The 23,674-nt window shown below is 39.6% G+C and overlaps 1 protein-coding gene across 12 annotated transcripts in view; it reads right to left on the bottom strand.

The window, feature by feature from the left end:
* The window catches only part of LOC145983989 (latrophilin Cirl-like), a 310,072-nt gene that overhangs the window by 74,453 nt on the left and 211,945 nt on the right, over window positions 1-23,674 (bottom strand). For all 12 annotated transcript variants that reach the window (XM_083117242.1, XM_083117246.1, XM_083117241.1 and 9 more), the window contains one exon: window positions 16,372-16,479. In XM_083117242.1, the coding sequence (XP_082973368.1) occupies window positions 16,372-16,450 (79 nt within the window). In that variant the 5' untranslated portion in view covers window positions 16,451-16,479. The remainder of the gene's footprint in view (window positions 1-16,371; window positions 16,480-23,674) is intronic.

Raw genomic sequence — 23,674 nt, 5'->3', positions numbered from 1 at the left:
GCTTCTAGCAGCAATAAAAGAACATGTACCAAAATATACAGAAGCACACAAGGGTCATAAAATTCTGAAGAAGGGAGATAAAACTAACTTTCTTCAAGCACGAAGAGCTGATACTAATACACTGCTACGCCCCTACCGCCTACTTTACACATTCAGACTTAATATTGAAAAATATTTTACATCTCTTTACATGCAGTTTCTTTTGAAATATATTCTTGCTCTTATTTCGCGCTGACATTCGTCGATTTGTTACGAACGTAGATTTAACGCTTTACATATTGTGTTGTAATTAAAGGGTCTCAGGTTCGATTCCAATGTGTGCTTCAGATTTTAGCTGTAAACAACAGGTTCAGTGCTTTGAACAAACTTTAGCTCTGTGATTAAATTTAATTGTGCCTGAATCATATTGGAAATTGATAAGCAAGCGCACAAACTTACCGAAAAAGTGCATTACATTCAATGTTCTAGCATACTCTTGTACTAGACGTAACGATCTAACATCTCCCGAGATCAAACTACAGGGAAAGTGTTTGATTTGGTTTTTGTTATTTAGCGTAGTTTTTCTGCCACATTAGGCAAATCGCGACGATGAGAATGAGTGATGATATAATGGAATTGATGAAGGGACACTCACAAAGAACACTCTTGCCTAGGCTAGGATTCGAACCAGTGACCCCTGGCGTCGTATGGGGTTGTGCAAGCCACTCCGACATCAGGAAAAGTGTAATGCAACTGTCTGGATGATCATTTTTCTGTTCACGCAAATGTTGGATTCAATCACAGAATTGCAATATCGCTGTTCGTGAGTTGCATCACAGGTGCTGACTCGGGTCGAATAGCAGAACTTTTAAAGTACAGTAGAGCGTCGATTATCCGAAGTAATTGGGGGACATGGGTGTTCGGAAAACTGGTTTGTTCGGATAATCGAACTGTACATGTTTATTTGCCAAAAAGAAGTACTGTACAGTAAATTTATTCATAAAAACAGGCATCTCTTTAAGTATGTATTACAAAGTAACGTACAAAGGCAACTTTAGTAGGAATATATAGTATGTGGTACAGTTTATTAAACAAAAATATGTACATATTACATACGCATTTTGCATGAACAATACACACAGTACACAAAATTAACGTTTAAAAAAATCATTTATTTTGGTCTGTCTAAGCAAGCCTACACGCTTACGAGCAGCTAAGTCACGTACTTTTTTCATTACAGATATCTGAAAGTGAGCGAGTACACAGTTCGGTTAAGCGGTCGTTCGGTTGACCGACGTTCAGATAATCGACGCTCTACTGTATTCAGAGGTTCGCTTGTGTGATACATAACCTTTGTGCCCCACAAGGTATCGAACCCGGGACCTCTTGATTACAAGGCGACGACGAATTCTGCAAAGTGGATGGAAGTTTTTAACTGCCCTTCTCTTCATCATCGCCATTAAGGGAATCCTATTGTATTATTGAAAATAATTCAGTTTGAAATTAGCAAAACTACGTGAAGTGTGGCCAGTGCAGCACTTGAAGTGATTTGTTAATTTGTTGAGATCGCAGAAAGATTTATGAGAGGCTTATTCATAAGAAGCAAACGACGACGCAAAAATATGCTAATGTAAAACAGGACAGGACTCTCCTTGCACTTATAATAAAAATATTTATAGTATGTGTATTCCTCATACGCGCATGTGCGGACAAAAATGCGTGCGTAAGTAATGGTCTGTTCTCGTGAATTCGCGGAAACAAATGAAGTCTTCCTTAAACATAAAAACGAAACGTTTATTACATATATTGCTTGGGAAAAGGGTTACTGCAAGTATTAACACTAGCGCAGGTTCAAGCCACGAGTTTGCATCGTTAAGCCTCGGTTAGACCTACATCTGAAGCACGCGCAAATGTTATGAAGGTTGTGTAGCAAAAATAAAAAGAAAGCAGTTAGTCGACTGAAAGCATCGCCCTTCAAATCCCCACTAGCAGAGGCAAAACGTCATGTTTTATAGTCGTGTATGATGCATGTTCGACACTCTCCACAAGGTGAAATTACACCCTTTAAAGAATTTATGAGCTTTAGTGACGAGCCATTAGTATAAGATACGCGCAAGAACCAAAGCATAAGCAATAAAACGCGTGTTAGCTGCGAAAAAAGGTAAAAAAAAATCATCCGTCAGGCGTTATTCTCAGTAATGCCACGTACTACCCTTTCGGAACATTTTTTTTTAACATGCCGACTTGACTCCAACCACCAAACAATGCTTACGTTTATTGATGCATACAGCAAGTGAAATTTCGCGCTCTTAGAAATGAGATATTCGACTAGGGGTAAGAAGAGGTGGAGTTTTCACAAATTGCAGAGCAATAATCGGCGAAATGTAAATCTAAAGTAAAAAAAAAATGTAAAAAACTAGCACTACGGTGGTGGTGGTGTAATTATTATTATTATTTTGCATGGGAATTGATCAGATCCATGGCGTTTGGGTTTTAAGTACACTTTATGCACAGTAAGGCTAATCGGGACTGGACCTACAGTTTAAATTGGGATCGAACCCGGGACCCCTTGATTACAAGGTGATGACGTTACCACTACGTCATCGGGGAGGCCCCTGGATCATCCATGGAATATTCAGATCATCTTATATTATTTGATACTCACTTGACTAATTTCGTTGCTATTCTTATATACTATGAGCCTGTATAGGAAGACTCCACACAATATAACCGGCTTCGTAGAGAACAAAGACTCGAACTTAGAACCCACTTATTTTTACAGTCCAGGTGTTCCTCTTTTACACAATACATCACATGCAGATGCTGTAGCAAATTACAGCAAAGTTCAAGTAATTGCATTGGGTAAATATGTTTATGAAGATAATGAACAAATAAAATTTTCACGTCAAGAACTTGCTTTACTAATGGTAGAGGTTTGAAGCCCCGAAGACACTATGTTTTAAATATCAACAAATGCGTCAGACAATGTACAGTGATAAATATTAACCGCAATGGCATGTGTTATTTAATTAAAAACAGGCGTTTGTTTGCCGTGCAACCAGATTGGTGGTGACGAAATGTTTGCATGCGACATGCATGCAATATTTATTGCTGCTAAAAACCATACAACACCGAAAGGATTTGACGACAAGCTTAAGAACACTGAATTGTTTGTTTTCTTAAGTCGAGATAAATAATGCATATAATGCAATGACGCCCTCTTTCAAGTCGTCGTGGGCGGACTGGTGTTTGTTCATAGCTCGAAAGAATATTGCTCTTTCTTCGAAAGACATGAATTTAGTTTCAAGTCCCTGCCTCCGCAATCAAGTTTCCATCTCCCAGTGTAAACAGAACGGCGATACTACTGCTGGTTTCTGCGATGTCAAGTACTCTCGCAAAAAGATAAGACTACGCACATCAAGCCCCAACACACAAATTGTCCACGAGCCTGCAACTATGTAAATATATATATACGTATAAGGCTGCCGTTTGCTGCGTGAAGACCAACACGAACTCTTATCGAATTCGTCTTAGTTGGTCCGATATGGCCTGCATTAGGTTGGCTAAGACTAGCCTTTGTGAAGAAAAGTTAACCGTGAAGAAAAGTTAACCGTGACGAAGACCATGCAAGCTGTGAATCATGCCAAGTATGCAGAATTCCACATACTGAGTTTACTCTCAATTTTGATCTTACAAGGAAACGTGCCATCTACAGTAAGATTTTGAAATAAATGTATGTGTGGATGCCGTCAAATTCACGTTTGGAGAAATCGCTCTGATAGGTCATTCGAAGGATTGCAAAGAAAAGCATTGAAAGTAGGACTGAGCCGATGCCGATGTATCGGCTGATACCAGTGGTATCGGAAAGTATCAGTTTGAATTTATTTACCGATACCAACAGATACTTTTCCCACATTTTGATCTTTCACGGGGTCCGCAAAAATGTCACGCGGCACTTTTGCGGAGCCTCATTATCTTAGAAATTATGCAAAATTCCAAGTTTCTTTTTATTTTGCACTAGTTGTGTGTGAAAAAAATGAATTTTGTGATAACATGTAATTTAATATTATGTGATTCTTGAATATTTTAAAGTAAAATTCTTGGTAAATTGATGCATACAATTAGAATGGAATACTTAGAAAGTAATATTAATCAACATAATATTTTGATCTACTTTTAATTATTACAATTTTCAAGTATCGGTATCAGCTCAGTCCTAATTGAACTACGCTTTTCATTTCTCACTAGGACGCTTATCGCACACTATTGCTGCAGAGGGTGATTCCGAAAAGGCAAGTCACAAACTGCTGTTGCTATCATTGAAGTCACACTGAATCAATTAAAGAAAATATTATGAGTTAATTTTATATTGAACATGTGCAAAGATTCTAAACAGTGATGATCCAACATTTATATCATGTCTGTAAGGTTTTCTATTAATGGAATAAACATAAATACCTGTATGCTGTAAAATTGCATATTTGACTTGAAATTCTTTTACAGGAACGCAACTGAAGTAACATGAATTAATTCTCATGTACGTGATACCGGTGTGCCTAGGAATCTAGTTAAGTGGCGGATACTACCTTATCTGTTCCCAGTGCTACATTTTCATGTGTCTGTGAAGTATTTTATTATTGTTATTAATTATTGAAGAAAAGCTAGACCAAAGGTGAGGAATCATCAACATACTTCCTGGGCAGGCTAGTGGTATTCATTTTCCAGTAAATCTGTCACAGCTTTGTTAGGTTACATGTGGAGTTCCGAAATGTGGGAAATGCCTACTGGTACGGCATAAAAGTTGAACGGTGGGAAAGGGCAAGAAGGTTTTCCTGTAACGCGATATTCTTATGAGACTCCTGCCCAAAGCTGCTCTTATATTTCGGCACTTGCTTGAAGCACATCACGCATAAACAGCTCTCTTTGTTAACAAAGAACCCTCTAAGAAGAGGCCATCTTCGAGTGAGACGTTTTGACGAAATGGTTTCCTGCAAGTCAAAGCTGGCACAGCCAAGTGTTTATTTTTGGCACAAGGAAAACAATAAGACTTTTTCATTAGGTGCAATGATGGGAGGAAGTTGCATGCGTCTACAAGGAGGAAGTTTAAAATGTGTGACAAATATACACAGAAGGGAGTAATATAGGTCAACACTCCCCTTTGGACCACGTTTTCCCAAAGAAAATTTACAGATATAATTAAATTGATCCATTTTTCCTATTCGTAATTATTTTAATTTTTTCTGCAGTTGAGGTTATGAACATGTGTAGCTTTCTTTTGCATTATTTCAGAGCATTTTAATTTTACCACGTACTAAATATCGTTAAATTTTGTCAAGCAATCCTCCAGTATTCAGTTCAAATGTAAGTGCTTCAATTGAGGTAGCTTGGATCAGTGGTAACTACTCCTCCCCTGCACACACACCATCGCCTGGGTTGAACCTCAGGAATTAAAAATACGAAAGCCCCGTGAAACGAAGCAAAATAAACTGACTTCCTGTGTTAAGGTTGGCAGCTGAAGTGTCACTTCATGCTCTTGACAAAGATTGTACTGTGATGACAATTTCGAGTGAGGAACGCACTGCTTCTACCCGTTTATTTCAATCACCGTAATCGAAATTGTACAAGGTGTGCGCTATGTTCGGCCACGAATTATTTTTCAGTTTCCATTAAAAAAAATCCACGTGAGCCGCCATTGCCTCTTATAAGAATGTCTAGAGAAAATGAACGTATTACTCTGTCTTGCAATATCTATTCTCCGTCTGTATTGTGCGTGGATACATGCACATGAGGTCGACACTTTTGCACTTCCATTTTCACACAAGATGGTCCAACCTCCAGTGATTAAGGAAGTGTTCAGACCGAAGCGACATGTGCCACTAGGAAACGAACTCTCAGTAATACAACCAGCCTTTCGAACCGAAGCGACACGAAAAAAATTGTCGCTCGGGTGTCGCCGTTTCTCAATACAGTGTACTCTCTCCTCGGTCTATTGTTCGCGCAAGCGCGGTGAATGCTTGGTTGCAGGCTGAAGGAGTCCTTATCGCCTATGGCGTATCGCTTAGGTCTGAAAATTTTCACAGTTAATAATTGAAACACCTTCAAAGTGCGAAACAAAACAATTATCTCCAGGCGATATCCGTGTCGGAGTGGTTAACACAGTGTGCTACGATGCCATGGGTCCGAGTTCGAATCCGGGCCTGGCCATGGGTATTCTTGGTGAGTGTCCCTTCATTAATTTTATCATATCATCACTCATCCTCAAATCAATCAATCAACTCCCTCCCGGGAATGTTAGATTGGGGGGGGGGGGTGGAGTTGTACAAAATGTTCTAAACAGTACTCGGTCTGAGTTTCAAGGTGGGATCTTAACTACTGAAATCCCTCCACCTCTACGTTACCAGACAAGACAGAATCGATGCGTTATCGGTGAGGGCTGTTTAACTTCTGCTGGTGTGCATGTTGTGGTACGACTTGAAAATACTCAAATGGGTCGCAGGTGTATATTGGGAGGAGGAATGTTATGCATGAACCTTGCCCACTCTGACGGAAGACAATTTCAGTACTCCTATTTTCCCCAGGATTCGAATACAGGACATAGTTTAGCTGGACTCAAAAAGGAAGTGCCATAGCAGTGCCAGTGCCTTCCTTCAAGAAACTTGAGGCAGATGATGATACGTTAGATTTAATCCATGCACTTTGCAACGGAAATGGACAATGGAACTCTTGCTTGTAGCTTAAGAACACGACGAATTCAAAAAAGGACAAAAATCGATTCCCTATTCAGGCCAAGGCGTTTCACTTCGTCAAATAAATTAACTGGAAAACGGGCAGTAAACGTACAGAAAGAATTGAATATGAGCACTTCGATTTTGCTAATGCCATTTCTGAAAGAAGAAAAATAAACGTTAGGACAATTCTTACTGTTACTGTATTCACTGACGTGTACTTGCAAGATAAATATTAAATATTAATATAAAAACGATTTTGCTTTAGAGATAACAGAGATGCTTCAACTGATCAATATCTAAATTGTCATTCTTACTCAAAAAAGTAACACCTGGACATTCTCGGCTTTATATTCCTTAGTTTAAACTAAGGTTCGATTTTGCTAACCCTACATCTGATTATCCATAACTCTAGTTGGTAGGCACCTTGTAATCAGCCACCAAATTTGACAGGAATCTGCTAATGGATGCTTTGTATGCAATAAATGTGCGTGAGTCTCTGCATATTTGTGTGTGTGTGTGTTTCTGTGTGCGTGCGTGCGTGTGTCACATTCTTATTATGGCATGTCAAAATCTCCCCTACAGCATTCAATGAACACAACACGCAGGTCCGTCCGTTCGGTGCAGTGAAAATTGTAGTGGTCGGTGTGTAACGGGTGGGGGGGGGGGGCGCTGCTTCCAGAGAAAGGAACCGGCATAATCGCTTTACTCTTGCATCGGTTACTGCCTCGTTTTATCGAGCACTTACACGGTGTGCTTTAATATTGCCTTCTTTTTTGCAGTCCTTTCAACGTTGTTCAGCATGTGGCTTAACGCCGCTCCGTAGTTTCTGCGCCCATTCCCTCCCATCTTACAAAAACGAGCCACAGCCTATGCCGAAGCACGAACGCCAGACAAAGCAACCTCAACCGCGGAAATCAAACAGATGCCGCCTCGAGACAGCAAAAGGTCGGTATAACAATGATAAATGCGAAGGCATATTACCTTCTCGACTGTTCTCAAGGATACATTCTGGTTTAAATCATTAATGCAAAATATCCAACGGCTCTCACGCTTTTGTGAGGGACCCTCTTGTATTTCTCAAGTATAAGGGTCATTAACGCTTTACATATGTGCGCTGTTTCCCCGGTAAACCGAGTGGTCTCTTTGCAGCGCAACATGCTTCGTGCAGTAACGTCTTCTTTCTACCTAAGAAGCACACTGCCGAAGGAACAAACGCGGATGAGACATCGAACAGGCCCACGAAAGTGACCTCCGTGGCCTTATGGTGAAGAATTGTTGGCCAGCTTAGACTCATGACAACTGTGACCAACAACGCTTGCCGTGGGAGTACCAGTGCATTGACCTCGTGTAAGTGAAATATATAATTTTTGTCGCAGCTGCGTCTGTTCACTTGACTGTTACCTACAAATCGAACAGAACCAGTCTTTTCTGGAGGGAAGCTACTAGCACGTAAACTGAATGGACAAGAAAATGGAATGTGTATTTGGAACAAATGATGGACTGACTGTTGGAAAAACCGGATGAACTAGGTGGGAAAGAATTATGAACAATTCAAATGGTTAACAAAACACCGTTGTATATTACACAATGTATTTATATCATGCAAATAACCGAAAATAATACGGCACTACTTCGTCCCCGATGGCGTAGTGGTAATGTCGTCGCCTGTTTTCAAGTGGTCTCAGGTTCGATACTCGGTGGAGGAACAGTGGTTTCAGATCCCACTTTAAATTGTATGCCCAGTTCCGATTAACCTACCCGTGCATAAAGCGGAATTAAAAACTAATACAAAAAACTACTTCTGTGATATTTTGATACATCCCTTACAATTATTCCAGCATTGTACACAGCAATATAATTACCTTATGTTCTTAAAATTATGGATTTGTTACAGCGATTAAATGCATGAACTGATAACATTTTAATTTGAAAAATGAACGGCTAACTTCTCAATTAGTTGAATGCAATTTCATCATATTTGCATCATGTCCTTGCAGCCTGTTACATACGTGTGTTGCTAGCGTTTGTATTGCGACGAGATCGACACTACCGAGACCAGTCTAATGGCATGAGGATGAATGATGAATTGATGCGAAGAGATGAGGACAACCAACACATCCATACCAAAACTGGGACTCGAACCTAGGATCATGTCTTCGTAGCGCTCTGCGCTAACCACTCCGCCAAGCAGACTGGCGAAGCGAAGAACGAGATCCTTCGAAGCGAGACGTGGTAAAACTGAAGTCTAGCATGACAATTTTACCTATCATGAAACTGTACCAGAGTTTTACCACGCTCGCATTCTTATTTTGAAACATACATGTTCCAATGTTTATAGTGTTTCTTTGTTTTCTATATATGTTGTAAACTGGAACAATGTAACAAGAGTAGCAGAGCGAAATTCCTGGACCCAGAAACTCGATAGCCAAATCTTACGCTGGTACTAATTGAGAATGTATTAGCTGTTAATCGCGCTGGTGAAAACGGGTGATTGTTAGGCGAAATAGATGAGAAAAAAGACAAAGAAAAACATACTCTGGTCGGGATTCGAACCTGAATTTAAGATGGTGCAGAGTCGACAAGGTAATAATAATTACGGTTCACATCGTGGCAACAATCGCAAACATACGCGCTTTGCAACTCGTCCCTCCTAAACACATGAGAAAGGGAAGAAATCGGGAACAAAAAGAAAAAAAACCTCTCAAAATATCGAATAGTCAGACCTTGTCAGGTGTGGAAGAAGAAATGCTGATTACTGTCGAGCTCAAGGCTTTCCATAGAATGCCAGCAAACCGATATACGGTACCCATCATAATCTTTCACCCTCACCTCAGAACTGCGGTGTTGCCATGTCGCCTTCAAGGCATTGTTCTTGTCGCACTGCAGTGGTGCCGGATTTGATCAGCAAGACAAGCAGACAGATATCGCCTACAGGTTATAAAGGTGAATGCTACTTGTAGTAGAGGAGAGAGCGGAAAAGAGGTCTAGCAACCTTGACGGGATGTGAAGAATGTAACCGCCATTCTACTTGATCTTAACTGATGCTTAATATTTCAAAGCCGCATAAACAGCATGAACTGGTATCATGTACAAACTTACATAATCTGCAGCTTTGAATATGCATTGTGATATGGTGTGATCCGTGCAATAAAGCAATATACACACTTGCCTATGTCGTGTGGATTTGTTTTTAAAGTGTATTTAATGCACAGAAGCTGATCGGGAGAAATTTTAGTTTTGATGAGCGCACTTATTTGAATATATGAATACACTACATCTGCCTCCGTGGGGGAGTGGTTAGCACAGGGGTCCCGGTTTCGGATCTCAGCCTGGACATGGGTGTTCTTTGTGAGTGTCCCTTCATCAATTTGATCATATCCATTACTCATCCTCATCTTCGCTATTAGCCAAAAGTTGCAGAAAAGTGAAGTAAAATCAATCAAATCTATCAATCAATCAACAACACATTTGTCGCTTAGGTGGGCGAGCACGTTGATGTTCGACTCATGATATCACCCTCGACAGTTCCAGGTTCGAGTCCTGGCGTGTGCGATCCCTTCTTCAATTTTATCTAGTCATCACTGATCTGCATTATCTTTTGGTCCGAAGCAGCAGAAAGTGGCGTGAACTACAAAATTCAAAACACATCTAATTCAGATTAAGATTCGAATTCTGGATAGGCTGTAGGTATTCCCTTGTGCTGGTTCTTCGCATTTCATTAACCCAATTTGAATCGCAATCCATTGTTGCCATCCACTCCCTCCCCCACAGACACACACACGACACATTAACGATGGCGCATATTCGGATAAGTATCATTGCAAAGTCCATGCAATGTAAAGTCTATAATAATAAAGCCTTGACTATCCAAAACAAAAAATTAGAAGTTTAACATATTTACTACAAAGTAAATGACATTATTTAAGGCAATCAAAAGTTATTCTAATATAATTGGTTAAATGATTGATGTGTTCGAAACCGGAAACAACTAAGAGAAAAGTGCATGAGAAAATGCAGAAACGGACGACGTAAATATGCAATGAAGAAAAAATGAAAATATTCCTCGAAAAACTTAAAGACCAAATAGGAAAAACCAGATCTCTCTTCTGCAGACTTCATACCCAATACAATGACTTCCCATCAAATGCTGACATATTTTCATCAGTGTGTGAGTTTCGGCCTTCCATTAGACAAACGCTGCTAAAGAATATCAAATAGTGCCATCTTTGACTTATTTGTCCAAGATAACTGACAAGGATGGCTGCACAACTATAATTAGCATATTAAATTATTTGACGACTAAAATAATCTACAGCTTGATGTCCAAAAAAGACACCTGTTATATCAAGGTATTTAGTGTCGAGGAAATTCAAATAATTAATATTTCGTCGGTAAATTGCTGATTTTGTGGTCGCAGAGTCGTCAATCGACGATCTCTCCAACGAAAGCTCTGAGAAAGAGTCCCAAGTCTAGGCACGGGAGTTTGTTTTGTGACACACACACACTGTCACTTCATCTCGTCATCGTTCATCTTTGTCATTGCAATTAGCAAAGAGTGGGATTAGATTTGTAAAGGGACATAAAAGGAAATACAAAAACCAACTAGATTTCTGTGTATGTCATAGCTTATAAAAGATGAAACAGACTTAATAGTGATTGGTACATTTTCTATATTCCAATGTGGTGTTCATTCCGGTGAACGAGCGAAAAGAAGAATGGCCTTTACTGACAAAGAGAATTGTTAAAAATCAAGAAATCTGGAATTAGGGTAGCGATCAATATATATATAAAAAAACTGGCGTCGAAATCGTCGGACGATTATTCCAGATTTTCTCGGATGCTGGATCTTGCCAAACTCTCAATATACTTCATCCTGTACTGGATTTGATTCATAGATTGACTTGGTTTGTTTTGCTTAGCTTCCCTGCCACTTTCGGCTAATCGCGAAGATGAGGATTCGAACCCGGGACCCCTGGCGTCGTAGCACGATGTGCTAACCACTCTGCCATGGACGTCGGTGATCCTGTACTGGACTAATAAAGAACAAAAATGAAATGTTGGATATTAAAAATACTGAATAAACAAGCACATCATCGACCAGATAAGTAACCGTAATTGTAAGTGCAATATCGACAATCTAACATTGCAATATTTAGATAATTTCCTGGTGAGATAACTGATGTTATCAAACATACAAAAATAAACGAAATGCACCGGAGAAACGAAATTATAAGAACAAATAACTTGGTCTCGATATCTACATTACGGATACATCGACTGCTTACAAATGGTTATCCAAGTGGTTTCTTCGTGCTTTGGTTATTTTGGGTCACTTTTTCTCTCTTTGTTAATAGCGACGATGAGGATGAGAGAAAACGTCTTCCTATTTACCTCTTGTAAAAGTATTGCCGATGGCTATCACTGCTATAAAGCTATTAAAAGAACTGAAGGCCATTTCTGTTTCTAGTCTTATCTGGACTACTTATACTGCAGTATTATCCTTTCCAAGAAAGATTACGTCACATACGTTTCGTTCCGTCTCTGTTCAAAACATTACCAGGAAATCTTATTCCTTAAACAACCACAGTAACGGAAAAAAGAGAGAATAAATTAGCACTTGTGGAGTAAAACAAAATTGGTGGAATTGTTTTTCCACATCCATTTTATGCACAGGGACTAGTCACAACGGGATCTACAATTTTGATCGAACGACACTTCGAACGGGAACTGCTTGATCACAAGGTAAACATGGGATGATGACCTTCTGACAATCACTTTAAGACATTTGTAGAATGTCTCAATATGGGTGAAAAGGCTGATATAGGCAAGAAAACTAGTAATGCGTGGTGCATGCAGTAATTTCTTTCACTGATACACTACTTGGTCCCGGGTTCAATTACCTGCGAAGGCACACTGGTTCGGACCCCACTTTAAAATTGTAGATCCAATTGCGATAAGCTTATCTGAGCATAAAGTGGGCTAAAACAAACAACAAGCGGCAAGCAACGAAGGTACACACTTGACCAATTGTTTTTTTGTTCGTTTCTTTTTTTTGACAATAAAATCTACACGAACTAAATTATGCATCAGTATTAATCTTTTGAGATCAATTATCCAGACCCTGGAGGAACATTTCCTTTTGTCGAGTGCGCATTTTGTGTTTAATCAATATCATAATGGAAAGTCACTTTATTAGACCCCACTTTAAATTGCCCAATCTCCATTAACTTACCTGAGCATAGAACAACAAACTTTGGCAATACACTACATGTGCATTTCACTCATTTTGCTAACCGAAACATTACAAACTGAAGATGAAAACGGTCTCATCGTTATCACAGAGAATAATAGTTCCCAGGAGGCAATGAACGACAAACTCGAGGAACTTCAAGCGCCGATGACCGAACTAAAAAAAGGTTGAATACGAAGATGAGTAAATTTGCCATGCTTTTTACACTAAAAAAAATGGGCTTGGCAAATACACGCTTTCTGTCCACCTCAGGCTGCAATTATTTGCACTACAAATAAGTAAATGCTACGAGCCCCATTCAATCTGGTCTCGTTTTCGAGTCCGGTTGCGCTTCGCGGCAAACATAAGAAGGTAAAAGTGATGGACAAAATGTTCGTTTTCGCCAATCGCCCGAAGCACTTTCCTTTCGCTGCTCCGAGTGCAGCTTCGAATGAGCTTCCAGCTAAAAATGCTCCCGAAAAATACCGTTGCGTGAATTTAATTACTATAGTTTTACAACCGACTCCTTTCCACACTCACGCACCGCTTTGCAGGTTGATCCTTACGTCTCGCATGCACACCACCTTCCCAGGCCGCCTGATGTATGCGCGCAACCAAGGTATTTCTGGGCTAATCGTGAAAGAAATAAGACTGTCCCCTGCATTTATGCAAAGATTTAACTACCACGATGAGGCGGACGATGGGGCCATAAAAGAAAGCGCGAGATAATCCGAGAAAGAACGCGAACCCATAACACAACGCGCCTCACACATTTGCAAATTAGGAAATTCCAGTCTCGATACGGAACGTGCACCTCCCCAATGCTGAATCTCGTTCGACCAGTCGCACAAATTTATGTTAAATGTTTCCAACGGCTATTTATCTCTGTTCCTTAAAGAATGGAACTACAAAAGGGCTGACTGGGTTTACTGACATTGATATAATATGCTTTTAACAAAGATTTCAAAAGTCAAAACGAAAATCGACTAATGTCTGACGCAATCCGCATTGTTTATACCTTGACTTCGCTTCAAAGAGAACAGAGAAAGAATCTTTCCCTACTAACCTTATATAGGCTCCCACTGTCAGAAAATGGCCAAGTTGATCGCCGTGTGATCGAAAGGGTAGAGTGACATTATTTTCGTAACGTTCCTGGCGGTTTTGCATTTGCAGCTTAGGAGCGAGTCACAATTCCCAAAGCCTCCAATCAACAAGGAAGCCGATGACGTCATCTTAGCCAAGCACCTATCGCCAACCCTCCTTGTTCAGATCTACGCTGTTGGTAGGCTCACTAGCTTTACTCGGGCAGTCAACTGGAGATGTTTCGACTCTACCACCTTGAGCAAACTTTACGCTGACTTGCTGGTTAGCTTATTTAACATGTTTTTTTTAACCATTAAACCGTGAAAGGGAAGACAGGAAGGAGGGATAGAAAGATAAGAAAATGGTTGATAATTGTGGTTGTGGCAGCATATTTGCAACTTGCCACGTATGGGTACATGCCCTAACAAAAACAATAATGCATATTCTTTTAAAATTCACACATTCAAAACTAAAACCAAAAGTTATAATTTATTGACTAAAACCTGGATATCAATTATAAAAGCTCAGGTTGCAAAGGGACAAAATCCAAAACAGAATTATACTTACTGCGAGTCAAGGTGTCAGAGCGTTAAATACACTGCGATACTGGGAGTTTCCAGGAAAGAGAAGTTAACACTTGAGTTATACACCACCGCAGAGGTTGGTTGAATACATTAAACAAATTTAACATCTTCATCAAAACGGAGTGAAAAAAAATCATTCTACCTGCAATCCTAAGTTTATATGCAACAGACAAGAGTAAGCTATTGCGAATTTAAGCACATTAGGTCGCTCTCTGGCCTCTTATGGAAATAACTTCCATTCCCATACTGTAATGGTGTGGTACTAAAATATTTATTATGCTGTCAAAATTATTGGGAGAAAGTCTATCTTACATATACAACCATCAAAGTAGACACGTATATTCACTACTAGAAGTTTGGGAACGTCTGTAACAATTAACTAAGTGTGTGCGCTTTTGTTAAAATATAATTTGCAGCAAATTTCAAAGAGGCCTTCACTAAATACGTCCGGTGTTCTGCAACCCTGTAAGTGTGGACACATTATGGTCACTGTGTGCTACTCCGCCTGCCTCACTGTGCATATAGTAATGCATTAAAAACTGTTAATCTTCCTCAGACCTTGACAGGTATTTAAGAAAAACACACCAGACGATAATTCCGTTTCTGATGAGCGAATGTCACGATCTTTTCATAATAAAACACACAACCATAAACATTACATTGCTTTCTATCTCACTCTCTTTTAAGCGCTAAAATGTGACAATCGAATTTCTTTAACGATTGCTACTAAAATCAAGTAATGAAAAGGTGAAGTTTCATGTTATGTAAACTAAGAGATGATGTCATGAAGCTCTGACGCAGCCTTAACGTAGAGATGAACAAGTCAATGGTGGCATTCAAAATTGTCGTCTATAGGTTACACTTTTAGAGCAGTACGCATCCACAAGAATATAGTTTATGCTACAGGAAAAAATATTATAAACACAGTACAAACTTTGTACTCTTTGATAATAATTGCTCCTCTTTATCCAACTGATAACGTTCTTTTATTCATTGTGGTTTTTTTCTGGTTTGGACACTATTAATGTACACTACGTGAGATGAAAGCGATAATTTTTTATCTACAAAAGAATAACTCGACTTGAATTTACTATTACATTTGTGACACACGGCAAAAATACTAGAAACCTTCAAATTCTCCACCCATCTAATAACTTTTGTATAATGCCAATGGGCAATAGGTAAACCACGGAATATCTATATGCTATGCAGGACGTATTACACATGCGAATAACACTACGTACTTACCGTAAGTATTCATGCAAAATGCCTTTGGTACCATGAACAACATTTCATTACCAAATCTGCCATAGTCTTTTAAAAAAATCACAAATGTTGCTAGCTCCTCCGAAAAAATATATTTTTTATTGAACTGCCAAAGGTTCTGCACGTGTATATTCGTACCTAACATACGGGCTGCAGTTCATATAAGTTTATGGCGCACAATATTTTGTCATACTCAATATTCATGCTGCGAAAGTTCATTTGCATTTATATAGATCTATTATTTCGCATTGAAAACACAGAACTCCTACACGATACAAAACTTACGAAATGACTTTTTGAGACAAGGTATTCACAAAAATCAAAATCAAATTAGTTTTCGAAAGTACAAATACACAACGGACGAAATTATGGTAATTTCATCATGAGAGGTATTTAATTGGCGAGCGAAAACGTCATTTGGACACTTATCACATGTTTCAATATACATGTACCTAAGTTACTATTAAATAAACAATGCAGCACAACAATGAACAAAACTTACCTAAATTTCGACATACGGCAGTACCGACATAAAGCACAGTAACTACCAAGAGTGTCCTGGGGATTGATTGTGGTTCCATGTCTGCTGCCCTGTAGCGTCACCAGTTTCCTGTAATTGGAAAAAGGTCCATGATCAATAAACAATTTGTTTACATAAATAAAACATAAATGAATCAGTGCAATATTCATTACTCTCTCTCTCTCTCTCGGTGGGTAATGCAGACAGAGCCTTCAAATGCAATTCTGTGCTCTTGAGAACTCAAACAGCTGCCCGACTTTGGGACAGATGCACTTGCTGATGTTCCTACCTACAAAGAGAGGGAGAGGGGCAGACACGCAGAGTGAGAAACAAAGAAGGCTAGACAGGGGGGAGAGACGAAGTGAAGTGTAAAATTTATCCTGGATCACAAAGCAACTTGCGCAAGTCTACCTAGGAAGCCTCATATTAAGAACTTTTAAAACTTCATTATCTTCATTGCTAGGCGATTGTCAACAACAAGGCTTGGTTGCTTACGATACCAAGAAAAGGTTCTAGTGCATTGATGGATTATTACTACTACTTCCAAAAACATTGACCAGGCTACAGCCGGTGTAATTCCGCTGTCTGCGAGTTGATTGATTAGTTTTACTTCGCTTTCCTGCCACTTTTGGCTCATCGCAGAGATGAGGATGAGTGATGATGTGAAATTGATGAAGATACAATTACAAAGAACACTCCTGTCCTAGCCTGGATTCGTACCCGGGGCCCCTCGAGTCGCTGTGATAATCAGTCCGACAGACTGTGCGTGAACGTGTGTGTATATGTATACAGACAGCTACAGCGAGTGGCAAAGTACACACCCAAAAGTTAACAAGAGATGCATGCATGAAAGCAAGGGAAACTACAAACCGTTTCATGGGAACATTTGCGAATTAAACAATTTTGATTACCTTTTGCCTGATTGTTTTTACCAAACATGTACATTGTATTTACGAAGTTTCCTTCACGAATTGAACTTCCAAAAATATGAAACAAGCTTACTTATCACTTTTATAAACTAACGTCTACAGAATAGAATTAAGCGTATGAAGCCACAGTGACGAAAACATTCGTAACGTAATATTCATACAGTCACGCATATTGCCTGATAGATTGAATAAAGTTATTTTGCGTTGTTTTTGAGCCTTTTTTTATAATCGCGACGATGAGGATGACTGATATGATAAAACTGGTCAAAGGTCACACCGGGAAATTGCTTGATAAAAACAAGAGTGCAATTCCGATAAAACTCATAACGTAGCAAAATTAATGTAACACCAGGGGTAGACAAAACTAAAAATAGGTCAGGCGGCAGCCCCTTTTTCTTGGAAGCCAATTTTCCAAATGTGGGCTAAGAATGCCATGAAGATAAACTATGAAATTTGATCTTAAAACATTATATTTATTAATTAAATGCAATATTGGATTAAAACTAATTAATTCCTGCACCAGAGTGGTCTTCCTAAAGATGGTTCAACAACTGGTAACACCATAAATAACTATGCAATACATTCTAATATATGGCAGACTCTACCATATTGCTGCAATTTTAAAACTCTGCTAGCAATAGTGACAAAAATTATAATAGCATGTTTATCATTCATATTTAATGATACACGTGACACATAAAACACACAAAGATTAAAAAAAACAAATACTGTACTCATTATTTAAAAAAAAACGTAATGGAAATGTCCGTAATTCATCTCGAAATATTAATAAACTGATTTTAAAAATTCAGTCGTAAGGTGAAACTTTCAGGCACATGGCTAAGAGCGCTCTGTATACCCATCTAAAATACAACCGTATAATATAATTAATTTATTTATAATTAATTAGGATTATTTGATACAGCGCGTCGCTAATGCTGCACCGACAAAATATTAAGGAAACTGCAAATGAAATGATCAAACAGTGAGTCAATTCTCAAAATAACGAATGTGGTTCGGAAGAAAACAACGTTTTATCTGTTCGGTAACAATTTTCTACGGTGGAGAAATTGTCAAATTGTTTTACTCAAGTAAATGCTTAACACGATAAATCTTCTGAGTAAAAAGAAAAGAAAGAAAAACATCAATAACGCCTTAAATTTTGAACGTTTGTGAATAAAATACATACCTGTACAACTGAAAACTGCAATTTAGTCACAAGGGCGAAGATTGACACAGAGGTGTGTGTTTGGAAGTCCTCGGACATCTATAATAAGCAAATGGGGAAAGACCGTGAGGAAACGGAAGTTGCCAAAATTTGTGACGTGACACTTCAAATGCTGTCTATCGCCACAAAACAAGGGTGAAAGCGGTCCTGACCTCTTCCAGTGTATTTCGCAAGGGAAAGTTCACTTCAGATCGTCACCAAGTTCCACAAATCACAGGTTTTACGGCGCCTAGAAATATTCTTCTGGCGCCTACTCTGTGTACCAATTCCCAAAGTCAAATCTTGTCGCGTTCCTTGAACTTCCTGTTCGAACTTGCACCTGTTTGGACTCATCCTACTCTGATTGATCGATTGATTTGCTTTATTTTACTTCGCTTTTTGTGCCACTTTTGGCTAATTTGCGAAGATGGGGATGAGCGATGATATGATGAATGGACACACTTAAACATCCATGTCGAGGCCGGGATTCGAACCCGGGACCCCTGGCATCGTAGCGCGATGCGCTAAACACTCCGCCACGGGGGCCGGCTCATCCTACTCTGCCACTGAATAACTATCATTCGTTGATTGATTTGGTTTATTTTACTTCGCCTTTCTGCCACTTTTGGCTAATCGCAAAGATGTGGATGAGTGATGATATGATGAAATTGATGAAGGGACACTCACAAAGAACACCCATGCCCAGGCCGGTATAAAGTATAAGATGGGCCAATTAACTGAATGGATGTGTGGGAGAAATAAGACCCCTTGAAAAAGAAAACGAACAAAATGCTCACGGCATTCATAGATAGATAGCTCCATTGGTTAATGGTGTGCAAGTCCAGACTTGTCAATTACCGATTTACGAGATTGTTGCTGACTGAGAAACTTTCTCCATTCATCAACACCAAGGCTTGAGTACACCGAAATTCTACGTCAAACAATCGAAAATAAATATATAACTAAAGCCGCGTTTACACCGAATGTTACCAACAAATGATATCAACTTTTTGTTACCAACACGGTTAACAACAGATGTTGTCAAGAAATGTTGGTAACCAGAACACTAGTTTGACTTTATTTTTGTTAATAACTTTTGTTAACATTTTGGCTGCAAGATGCCGACTGTGGAGGAAGTTGTACTCTCTGTGGCAGCATGTGTCATTTTGGCGCAAGAGAGACCAAGAAGATTTTGGGTGAGATCTTGACTGCGGGTAAGAGCTATAGCGGAAGCGATTTTTGGTTTTTGTCTTTAAATTGTGGATAACTTTCGTCCCAAAGGACAAACTTCTCGCGGAACAATTCAACTAAGTTCAGCACTTGATCCTTTGACCATCTCACTCAAAAGATTTTCCATGATAAATAAATTGCAAAACAAAACACAACTCGCACGAAACGATGCTTTCGCACTGGTGTGATGGTGGCGGGAGGGGAAGTGGGGGTGAAATGTTTCTAACATCGAAAAGGCTCTGTTAACATGTGTTGGTAACAAATGTTGCTAATCTTTGATCTTTACCGACTTCTTGTGGATAACAAAATTTCTGTTGCCAACCCGGGAAATCTGTTGATAACATGAGATGTTGATAACAAATTCACAAGCGTTTTTCGAAATGTTACCAACATTTATTGTTTGTAACATGCGTTAGCAACCCCGGTGTAAACGCGGCTTTACACAATAATTGACCTATTTTGCTCGTCTTCCTGGTTTCATCCGAACGTGTCTTATCTATACGGTTTTCAGCATCATACTTGAGAGAAACAATGTAACTTTTTACTTCTATGTGATCCTCACTTCAAAGAGAGTTTTGTTATGTAGGCCTATAATGCTTGTTTGTTTACTTTATGCTCAGATAGACCAATCTGGATTGGACCTACAGTTTAAAGTGGGATCAAAATTACTGTGAAATATGCCTCCACTGGGAATCAAACCTGGCAGTATTTCAAGGTGACAGCAGTACTACTGCCATATCTTGTATCATGTGTGTGTGTGTTTGTGTGTGTATACACACACACACATACATACATACATACATACGTACCTACATATTTCCCTTTTCATTACCACAGTCGTTTTATTATAAAGAGGCATCCTTGACCTCACAAACTAGATTTTTTAACTGCCATATTCACTTCTCTAAACATTTCACTGTATTTGACTCTCGCTGGTTCAACCGAGTTGTGCGTTTGTCGAGCTACACAACCCTCGACAACGGGAGATTAACGTACTGATTTTTTTTTCTGCATTTGGATACGATCTCGAAACGAACTTTTATATCACGTTCGTTTTATCAGATATGGAGGTCGCAGTTAAAAACGAGTGAGCAGAGGTATTATCTTCTGAAGCGTTGTGGGAAAAATCTTTGAGACAAATACTTTCCGTTTATGAAAATTGAAAAGTCTAATACGTAAACAAGTGTAAGGTATTAGCAATGTGCTCTATACTTTGATTAATTTTAGCACAAATGGAAAACAGTTTCCATATTTACAGCATCTAAAAGTGTGTCCAGTTGATTATATTTTAATTTTGCATCTAATGCTCTCTGAACAACTAGAAACGGTCTCGTCGTTAGAATATCAACGAAAATATGAGACTACGAATTTCATTGAGTCTAGGGGTGGTATCGAGACGAGACAAATCTTGGCAGTCTCGCTTTCGTCTCATTCTCCGCCTCGAGTTACAAAAGTTGTCGTTTATCTGACTGAATAAGTCTCATATAAAAATTTGGTGATGAAGGGAACGGCCTCTTCTATGACGCAGTGGCAACGTCGTCGCCTTGTATCGGTCCCAAGTTTGATACCAGGTGGAGGCACATGATGGTTTGATTCAAACTTTAAACCAACTTCAGTCCCCATTAGCCTCTATGTGCATAGACTTAAAGCAAGAATTCAAGAAATCAAATCCCGGCCTGGGCATGAATGCTCTCTGTGAATATCACTTCACCAATTTCATCATATCATCACGCATCCTCGTGATTAGTCAAATGTGGCAGAAAAGAAACGAAAAATAACATAATTCAATCAATCCATCAAACATGGGAATGCACATGGCAAGGCCGGAACCTTCGAGCCAATCTGTGCGTCGGAGTGGTTATCACAGCGTCAGGGGGCCCGGTTGCGAATCCCGAAATGTTCTTTGCGAGTGTCCATTTCAATTTCATCATACAGGGTGGCCATTCTGGAACAATGATAAAATTCCAGTATAATTCCCGGTTCTCAAGGCCAACATAAAGGGTTCGTGTGATTCCAATGCATCCAAAAATTCTAACTCAATTCAATTAAACCGTATGTACAATGTAATATATTTAAGGTGCGGCGGTTACTTTTGCCAATTCACATACTCAAGACTACATTGTCCTGTAAAAAAGTAAACATATTGAGATAATTCGGTTTTATTTCCCACGCAGTTTTCTTTTCCTTCCTCGATTAAAATAGGTAAACTGTAAAAAAAAAAAAGTTGCCTCGGGCCATTTACAAGTACAGTAGAGCGTCGATTATCCGAAGTAATTGGGGGACATGGGTGTTCGGAAAACTGGTTTGTTCGGATAATCGAACTGTACATGTTTATTTGCCAAAAAGAAGTACTGTACAGTAAATTTATTCATAAAAACAGGCATCTCTTTAAGTATGTATTACAAAGTAACGTACAAAGGCAACTTTAGTAGGAATATATAGTATGTGGTACAGTTTATTAAACAAAAATATGTACATATTACATACGCATTTTGCATGAACAATACACACAGTACACAAAATTAACGTTTAAAAAAATCCTTTATTTTGGTCTGTCTAAGCAAGCCTACACGCTTACGAGCAGCTAAGTCACGTACTTTTTTCATTAGAGATATCTGAAAGTGAGCGAGTACACAGTTCGGTTAAGCGGTCGTTCGGTTGACCGACGTTCGGATAATCGACGCTCTAATGTATGTATAAATTCAATGGGATTTGGGTTAATAAAAGCTGCAGTTTTTCACGTCTCCGGAGAAAAAAAATCACGAAGAATTCCCGGATCCAACAATTCACGCATAATCCCTTCCCGGTGAGTAGCCACCCTGTCATATCATCACTCATCGTTACGATTAACCAAAAGTGGTAGAAAAGCGTCGACAAATAACAAAATCCAAACCGAAACTTTCGATGGCGATATTGCGAGTCGGCCACTCAAAGCGTTATCGTTTTTAAAACACGCATCATGCCACCGGGGCAGCACGATGAAAATACGATAACTGAACACGGGGCGAATGCACCCTGCGAAGCTTTTTCTTTCGAGTTACCATTACTTCAGACACTGGGGGAGCGCTCTCCCTTGCCTTCCCCGCTAAGACATACTGTCAATTTGCGTAAAACCTCGGGGCCGCGCAAAACTTCAGCATTACCCAAATAGGATACGTCACACCGCATCCATCAAAAGACATCACACAAACTGAACAGCGGGCAAAGGTATTGAAAAAAAAAAAAAGGAAATTTAATGCGATTTGGTCGACTTGTGGGGATCTAATGTTCCCAAATCTTTCACGAATCGTAATGTATGGTCGCAGTTGCCATGGTGATCCCTAAATTGCTCTTTACGTCCCTCGAACGGCGACACGCTCCAGCATTTCTTCCGACACGCTCTCTTGCTTCTTCCGCCCCCCCCCCCTCAACTTTCCGGTGCACCTCTTTGCGTATTCTCCCCTCCCCCTCAGGTGCTGTACAACATCTGTTTACCGATAAAGCTCACAGAAACACCACTGTCCTGTCGCCCTCAAAACTCCTGGGACATGGCGCCTATCATTGCAGGAATCTCAAAGCTAGCTGGGAAGCTGAGAGGGCAAATCGATCCTTGCGCCCGCTAGAAGGGGAGGCGCTTTCCTGTCCGCTTCTATTATTTTTAATTTCCCTCGCCTTCCCCTAGTTCGGGAGCCAATGGGAAGCCTTGCAGGCAAACCGAGGGGGGCGTCGCTGCAGGCAGGTCGCTAGCGTGATTAATATTACCTGAGCATGCAATCAGATCGCACAGTCTCGACTCGGTTGTACGTACACGCGCGACCGCGAGACCCCCAAAATATAAACAAAATGACTATTGACTTCGACCCCTTCGCACATTATGAGGCAACCTTGTAATCCTTTCTGCCTCCACTTAAGAAACTCGGCTCACACCTTCCGAGTCCCA

The sequence above is a fragment of the Lepisma saccharinum genome, chromosome 2, assembly GCF_977018435.1.
Source record: "Lepisma saccharinum chromosome 2, izLepSacc3.1, whole genome shotgun sequence".
NCBI lineage: Eukaryota > Metazoa > Arthropoda > Insecta > Zygentoma > Lepismatidae > Lepisma > Lepisma saccharinum.
The sequence above is the reverse complement of the archived record's forward strand: the minus strand, read 5'-3'. Positions and strand labels throughout refer to the sequence as shown.